Below are 8,473 nucleotides of genomic sequence, written 5' to 3'. Positions count from 1 at the left end.
TGGGCAAACCATCAGGCCCATGGTTAGTGCATCAGAAGCCACATTACTAATGACTTAAAGACCATCAATTTCTTAGTGTCTCTGTAGCTGGCAGGGGAAAAAATATATGTAAGGAAGGAATTTCTTACAGTACTAAAAAAAATCATACTATTTCTTGCACCAACCAATTCTCAACAAAAAATGTTTTAGGTGAAACATCTTTCCTCATAAGAACTGTCATAACTGCAGAAAGTTTTTCTCCAGTGTATTTTTATTAGGGATTCCTGCCATCATATCAACATACAAAACAATCAGGATGTTGACATAGAAATGTGAAATTCACTGTACAAAGATAAGGCTCAAGTTACAGATATATTATCCCCCCAGTCTCCAATGAAATAAAACCATATTTAATTCTTCCCAGAGTTGTGTTTATAAATGTTAGACAAACCACAAAATAGATTTCAAGTACATAACATTTTACAATATAATCCAAGCACAGACAGAAATGCACAATACTGTACCTACAGATACTCCGTAATCCAACTGTCATCATCACCAATAAAATGCTAGACTGCTACGCTGTCTGAGTATCCCCAACTATATGCTTCTGAGCGCATTTGGTGTTCCTGGCCTTTAACATTAGAGGACTCTTGTGACTTTCATTTGAATTACGCTGATGGGCTAAAACAGAAAGGAAGATTTTTAGAAGGCCAGGTCAGGATGTATGCACATAGGTAGCAAAGGTAGGTACATGTGCACATAGACTCTTGCATTTAACCGTACGTAAGACCTCACTACACTGCACATTCTCTGAGTTACTTTCTCATGCAACTCAATCATTTTCTGATAGAGTTAAATCAAGCAAAACAATACTCCCACTTCTTGTGTGCTATAATTTACAGGGACAAGATTATATTTTAGAGCACAGGATTCTATTTTGTTTGTTTGTTTGTTTGTTTAAATGCAATTGTCAGACTTAAACAGGAACCTGCATGGAATCCTGTCTCTGTAGTCCAGCAGGACACTAGCTTCCAGTTTTCACCACACACAACATCTTTTCTGATACCTTTCTTTCAAAACAGCATCAGTGAATTATTTCCTGTTATGACCCAATATCTCCTTCAGTTTACACTCCATTTCTACTAGGCTGAATGATTGTTATCTCATAGGAAAGGCTCATTTAGCTACAAGTAGCACAAGATGAAATCCTTACCAAGAAACTAATCAATAATGATTCTTCTGTGGAACAGATTGTCAGGGAAAAAGTCAAGAGAAAAAGGCAATTCACTTTAGGCTTTGTTGCTTGAGAAATGAATAGCAACCAGAAAGCTTTCCATTGCGAAAAAGACCTCCTGAACCTTTTAACTGTCTCATCCTTCAAAAACTGGAGAAGTTTAGAAAGGAAAGGAGAAAACTTGTAAGGAAATCACCATTTTCAAACCAGACACTTGTAAAGGCTTACGTGAGAAAGCCAAGCCAATTCTGATATCGAAAATGAAGGAGTTTATTTAGTAGGATTATTTAGAGCTGTGGTTACAATATATTATAATTTTATATTGTATTATTTATCTTAATAAAACACTCTCACATATGCCTTCCATTTGTAAATCTCTAAGCAAGAGAAAGACTCTGAGGTTGAAATCAGAGTTCCCTCGACTTTAAATACAAAATACATCTGCTTTAAGATCAGGGGAAATAAAAACAATAAAAACAACTTTCTCTTCTTAGATAGAACCTCTCTGGTACATCTGAGGGCCTTCAGATGCTCTCAGCTACTGACAAGGTTTTACTTTAGTATGTTCTCTAAGCAATACTGGAATAACTAGATATACAAATTCATCTTACATGAAACAGCATTAAGTTCTGCAACTGGGCTTACACTAATAGGGAAAGAGGGTAGGTATGCTGCTATATGTAAAAGGAAGCATATCAGTAGACACAGAAAATATGTTGTCTTGGAGATTAGTAATAAAGGGCATCAAGGATAAAGATGCATCTCTTAAAGCATTTAATACTTTAATTGTGAGTCAGTAGAATACTTTCAGTTCAACTGTACAGTCTAAAGCTTTGCTTTTAAAAATGCATATATGTTTCTTCTCTATCATTTTTAAAAGTAGGTCACTCATCTACTGATTTAGGTAGGATTTTGGCTTTTTTTTCTTTCTTTTTTTTTTTTTTTCTTTTTTTCTCCTACTTACTATTGTCTTCTTCCATGTTATGTACAATAATCTACATATAGACTGAAGACTCACTCTGTTCCAAAACATACTTGGACTATCATATAGAGACTTCCTAAAGTACTGATAAATCGTAAGACAAACTGACATAACAGGAAGGATCATTATTTTCAATTCTGCTCTTTTCCATAAGCTTTACATCTAAGCCTTTCAGAAATGCTTCTGAAAAATTGGTGTCATTTAACCTCCCCCAGGCAGCCCCTACTGAACCTGAATGAACTTTCTATATATTTCCCAAACCACCGTCCCTCTTACAGAGCTATTTCAATCTCATTCGTTCTCCAGCCAGTAGTTTAAAAACAAATCATTGCTAAAACACTAAAAATAAACCTCATGTTCTTGTGCATTATTCTTACTAATCTGTACACATTTAAATAAGATCAGAAGTTATCTTTTGCTAAAAATTTACCAAAATATTTAAACACGTAAAATTGTAAAAAAAAAAAAAAAAAAAAGAAACAGAAAACAAAACAAAACCAAAAACCCAGCATAAACATTGCTTGTATAGGCATAGGCATTGGTTAGAAGAGATTGCTGCACTAAGGAGTATATTCAAAAAAGTTTTTCTTCCAGTTTCATTACATTTAGTGTAATGGATTCTACAATTAAGGGTGATTTACTTATCATTACCCCATGTTGTATGATGTAATAAGTGAGCAAAAAAAAACTGAAATGCAATTAAAATAAAGGTTCTTGTGAGTTACTGAAAGGTCATTTTATAACCCCGTAACTAAAGGAGCAATTTAAGTGGGCAAAGGAAACTCAAGATCCTGACAAGCATGTTAACAACTGAATATGAAGACAGCTACCTTCTGATGGCCCCGGGGGCAGCATGGAAAGCTGGCACTAACTGAAATTTTGAATATAGCCCTTAGTAGTATGATTATTTCTTTAAAATTTAAAAGCTGCCCAGCATGTCACAAATGAAGTTTATTTTACAAGCCACCCACTGCCTAAGTGGGCAGTAATACTCAATATGAAATTGCTGAAACTCTGGTGTCTGACGGATTTCATGGAGAAAAGAGATCTGAAGGTCTGACTCCAAGAGAACAAGGAGAAGAGGAAACACAAGCAACAACAGTCCAAGGCCTACAAGAAGAAGTCTGGAGAAACTCTTCACAAAAGCATTCACCTCTATGTTGCCCATTAGAAAGTCATAGCTCCACCTAAGCGCTCTTCGAGCTTCCTTCAGCTCTTCTTCTTCTGCAATCATAAAGGCATTTTCATCTGCTTCCAGTTCCTCAAATGAATCTGTATCATCTTTCTCATTCTCTGCTCTTGGACAGGTATCAAAGAGCATGTCAATCTCATCATCAACTGGGGTGGGCAGCAAGCTGGCGCTGGGATTGTATACCAGTTCTGAGATGGTTAAAGGTTCCTCTTTCATCTTCTCTTCCTGCTCGATGGCATGGTCGGTATTGTCCCCAGTGTTTTTAATTGGGGATCTGGAAGTCACAGGAACTGAAATCTCGTCTTCCTTTGGCAGTTGGATGTCTGGGGGGAAAAAAGAAAAAAAGGTAGATAGAGAGATGAAAACAGTGATCCTAAATTCCTGCTTTCCTGATGGCAAAAATCCAGTAGTACTTTATGTAAGTTGGAGAGATGATTCTGTAGTCATTTTGCATATTGAAGCCTTTATCATACACAACTTTCTCAAAGCCTTTTGAAAATTTCATCACTGTCAGAGGAGGACAACACCTTTTATAACAATGCAATACAAGAGATCCAACTAAATTTGTACGATGCAGCTAGCACTAATGCCAGTGTAATGCAAACAGAACAGTTCGTTTTCTATGGGCAGTCAGGCTTCTGACATAAATGAATACTAAGTGCAGACATGAATTGTTGCTATTTGTTGTCAAAGTAGGAATAACAATAATAATGATTAGACCAACTTTCTCTTCATCTGTCTCAAAGAAATAAAGTGGAAAGACAATGGGTGAGGTTAGGAATTTCTAATAGAGCATGGCATGAGAAGAGACAACGGACTATCATGATAGCTTCATGTTAACGGTAAAGAGGAAAAAAAGAGAGGTGGGTTGGCATACCTTGTAAAGATGATATGATTGAAATTGAACAAAAATGCTTCACATCTTTAATAAGCTTCCCCTCTTCACATCGCATTTTTCTTCCAGTCATCTTTCCTCTCCTTATACTCCCAGTCTTTTTTTCTCCCACTCCTTTCAAATTCTCTCTCTCCTTCACAAGAGGTCTTTATTTGCCTTAATAGGCAAATAAATTGCTTGTTTCTTATGGTCCAATACCCTGCCTGAATTCTCTCATGACTCGGTACCCTTTTCCCAGTTTAGTACTAACCATAGTAAATCTGAAATGAAGTCTATTTGTTCTGCAGCTACAGAAACACTGCAGTTACTCCTTTTTGCTGTCAACAGCAGAAGGGGAAGGAAAGTGAACCAAGCCTGGAGCTGGAAAAAATGATGGGAAAATACATATATATTTTCATTTATACCATATAACAAGACACTTGTTATCATCATCAGATGCCATCTACGTGCAAGAGGAACAAGAGAAACTTTTGCAGTATCATTTGTATCAATAGCATATAGTTAAGTAATATTTAATAGTTGTCATTTTGTGAAGTTAAATATCTCTCCTTCCTTTGCACATGACTAATGCAATAATCATATATCAAGTAAAACCAAGCATAATGACTTTACATGACTTATCTAACAAGAAACACTAGAAAAACGTTGCAAATCAGTATTTATAACTCAAATTAGCCCGATTATTTGATTTCACCAGTAGATCTATGTAAAAGATATGGAAATGATACTGCTGAACTTTCTTTCCAGTTTTAACGAAGTAAAAACCAAGGTTCAGAGACTTGAAAATACTGCAGTACAAAACGATATGTCTTATTACAGTAAGTAACAAGTTGAAAGAAAAGAAGTATGTCTTCAGCGCTGATTACACTAGATGCATTGTGGTTTTCCATGTGAAGTAAAAGGATGTCTGCAAGCTCTATTATGCTTTTCTATCAAAGGCTAGCAAACATAAAAAAGCAAATTAAGTAAATAAAGGAGAAATTACGGTAACTTTCAGATGAAGGGAATAAAGTACAGGCTGAAGAATGCTGTAATGATGTGATGCATCATTGCTCTGTAAAGATGTTTCAGAATAAAAATTGAAGCAAAAATACTGTTCGTAATGGCATCTACAATGCTGGAAGATATGCAGCCTAAGTGCATTTTGGATCACAGATCTAAGGTAGGTTTCAGAAAGCTGCCTACCCTCTATTTGACCAGATGGAAGAAGTATATTCATTCCTGCACCAGTAGTTACTTGATCAGTAAGCTGGCAACAAGCCATACTTATCACAGAGCTGCAGGTAATACTCACTGTATACTGTACAATATTTGCACTTCCTGAATGATGAAGCCTTAAAATCCTCTGTTTTCTTATCTTTTCCTTCCCCTTTTACTGCTACCACAGCTAGCACACTCAGGACAGTACATACCCATGGCAACCATGGCAGTTTGATAACAACTGATGTCAGGCCACCCAACCATAGACCCACCCTGGCCTAGACACAGGCACATGACCACACTTCAACCAGAGCCTCAAGTAGTCTTTGCAGATTTGTGGTTTTATTTGTGTTCTGTGCCCCTTAAGAAAGACTAATTGCAGAAAAGCTTTCAATACAAAGCTAGTGTATCAAAAATTTTAGAGGAAATTAAATGAACAGATGAATAACTTCTGAAAGTCACTAGAAAACATTAAAATGCATCCTGGTGGAAATATCCATCTAGTACACCTCTATGTGTCAGATTGCCTGAGAGTTACATGTAACCTGTGCAGCTCCATTAGCGCATGCTCAAGCCTTTTGAATGGGTAAGTAAGGTTCTTCTTTACCCAAGATTACAGACTTCCAAAAACTGCATGAGTGATACGGTGTTAATATCCAACAACTTAAAAATTTTACTTAACTCGATATCACTTGTGGTGAAATACCATTTAATGCTACATATAAAATATATAACATTATAAATATGTTGAAAAGACCTAAGAAATGGCAGAAAAAAAAACACGCTTTAAATTGACTAACATTAAAGCACTCCCTGGGTGAGCCAGCTTGCTCTTTACCTGACAGGACAGCCTTCTGGATTCCCTTCTTAATGCTAGCTTTGTGTCTTGTGTTATATTCATCAGCAAATACTTCTTCACTGTAGGACTCTATCCTCAGGAAGCATCCCTGCTCAGTAAAGCATGTTAGATGTTAAAATCCATTTCCTCCTCTAGGTCTTCAAAACTGGCCCAGTCAGATCTCTTCCCCTAAAATTTATTATTTTTCCTTCTCTCTAGGAAATAAGCTTGTCATGCCTCCAGGTGAGGCCTCACAATCAATCTAATAGTTAGACTCAGCCTGAAAGACTGTTTCCACTCTGTCTCATTGAATCTCTGATAGAGCCAATTTGTAAAGCTAACCTACCAAAATAACCATTTTTCTTCCTAAATTAGTTGTCTGATGTTTTTTCTTCCTGAACTGGCTTATGAGATATTGTCAAGAGTGCAGCACATTAGCAGCACTGGAGAGAGAACAGGAATGCTCCTTTCACCAGCTGCTTGCCAGTAGATCTTGCAGAGCTGAAATGAAACCTTGTCCTCAATAAAGAAAATGAAGATGTCTCCTTATTAGCCTAATTTGACAGCTATTATTTCCTTGTCTCAACTACTCTGTCCTCTTCTATTATGGTTATTTGAGAAAGTCATCATATTTTAAATGAGAAATGTTCTGTGCTGGAACTTACTGTCAGTACCTGTCTTAGTATTAACAAATGCACTTGTTACAGTTATCACAAACTGAATGACACTAGACCCAACAAAATACAGACATTATGAGGTGAGACGAAAGACGCATTCTCCTAAGCATCCCATAACTGCAAGTAGTGCTGGATCATCAAATCCTCTGCATCTCTCCTGGAGTGCATGCCAATTTTTTAAAACAGTGTAGCCCAATACATCTATATATGGATTTGAACATGAAAGTACAACAATTTTCTTTTCAAAAATGCTTTCCACTTTCTCTTAATAGAGTTAAAGGTAAGTTGAGCCACTTAGGCACCTCAGTATGGATTAAAGGTCCTAAATTTAACCTCCCAAATTTTGTGAGTCCTGGACATAAGCCACTCTATACCTGCTTAGATATATTACTTACCCTTCAAGGTCAATAATATATCTGTCCATCATGTTTCTCATCATACAGAGGACAGCTTGCAACTACTCCAAAGAAAGGTCACCTCAATTAATGATTCAGAGTCTTCTCTCCTTCACCAGAGTGAATTCTAGTGTGCATAGCACACATAGTGAACATAAACAAGGAAGATCATATTAACTTTCATCAATATTGCTTTTTTTTCCTCATGCAGCTGCCAAATATCCTTTGACTTTGTGGTTACCTCTTCAGATCAATGATTTTTGAGGAGGTTGTATTAAAATTGAATGTGCCATGATTCCAAAGTGTACATCAGCTTTATAGCCCACTATTTAATTTGAGCTGGTTAACTTCAAAGCAACACAATCAAAAGATGGGACATATGAGACCCAAACAACTACTACTGCCATTCCTTCCCACCCCATACTCTTTTCCTAATACAAGTAGTTATTAAAAGAAAAGAACAACACATCGTATTACACAGAATCAGAGCAGAAGGAAGAGGAAAAAATATAAAGGACCTTCAACTATTTTACAACACACGTTGAAACACTAGTGACACAAGTTAAGAAAAGAGTATGTTTTTCAGATTATTTGGTTTTTGGATATTCTTAAAGAAAGACTGTTTCCACAGTGATGAATCCATGATTTAAAAAACAAAAACAAAAAGACCCCTCAAATTCTTCTAGTAGAAAGAGAGGACCACAGAACTTAAGGTAAGCCTGAAGCCAGTATCCTTTTATCAACTCTACAGATTTGCTGCAAGTATTTTGTTCCTTTCAATATTTAAAATTACTTCGCTGTCATCCTCATAAGACAATAATTTCGTATAAATTGGGCTGGATTTCGAAGTCTACTGTTTCTTTAGAACAGTTAACATTTTTACTATATTCAGATTTGAAGAAATGTAATGAGTATAAAAGTACATTTTAGAGCACTTCTTCCCTTCCTCCCTCCCTCCCTCCCTCCCTCCCTCCCTTCCCTCCCTCCTCCCTCCCTCCCTCCCTCTTTCTTTCTTTCTTTCTTTCTTTCTTTCTTTCTTTCTTTCTCTTTCTTTCTTTCTTTCTTTCTTTCTTTCTTA

At 36.4% G+C, this 8,473-nt stretch overlaps 1 protein-coding gene across 3 annotated transcripts in view; it reads right to left on the bottom strand.

The window, feature by feature from the left end:
• Positions 1-237: 237 nt before the first annotated feature.
• The window catches only part of FRMD3 (FERM domain containing 3), a 146,929-nt gene continuing 138,693 nt past the window's right edge, over positions 238-8,473 (bottom strand). For 2 of the 3 annotated variants that reach the window (XM_072360310.1, XM_072360309.1), the window contains one exon: positions 244-3,713. In XM_072360310.1, coding sequence (XP_072216411.1) covers positions 3,118-3,713 — 596 coding nt within the window. In that variant the 3' untranslated portion in view covers positions 244-3,117. Of the gene's footprint in view, positions 3,714-8,473 lie in introns of all 3 variants that reach the window. The other variant, XM_072360307.1, reaches the window with a different exon arrangement.

Source organism: Excalfactoria chinensis, chromosome Z (assembly GCF_039878825.1).
Source record: "Excalfactoria chinensis isolate bCotChi1 chromosome Z, bCotChi1.hap2, whole genome shotgun sequence".
Taxonomy (NCBI): domain Eukaryota; kingdom Metazoa; phylum Chordata; class Aves; order Galliformes; family Phasianidae; genus Excalfactoria; species Excalfactoria chinensis.
This window is presented reverse-complemented; position numbering and strand designations above follow the sequence as displayed.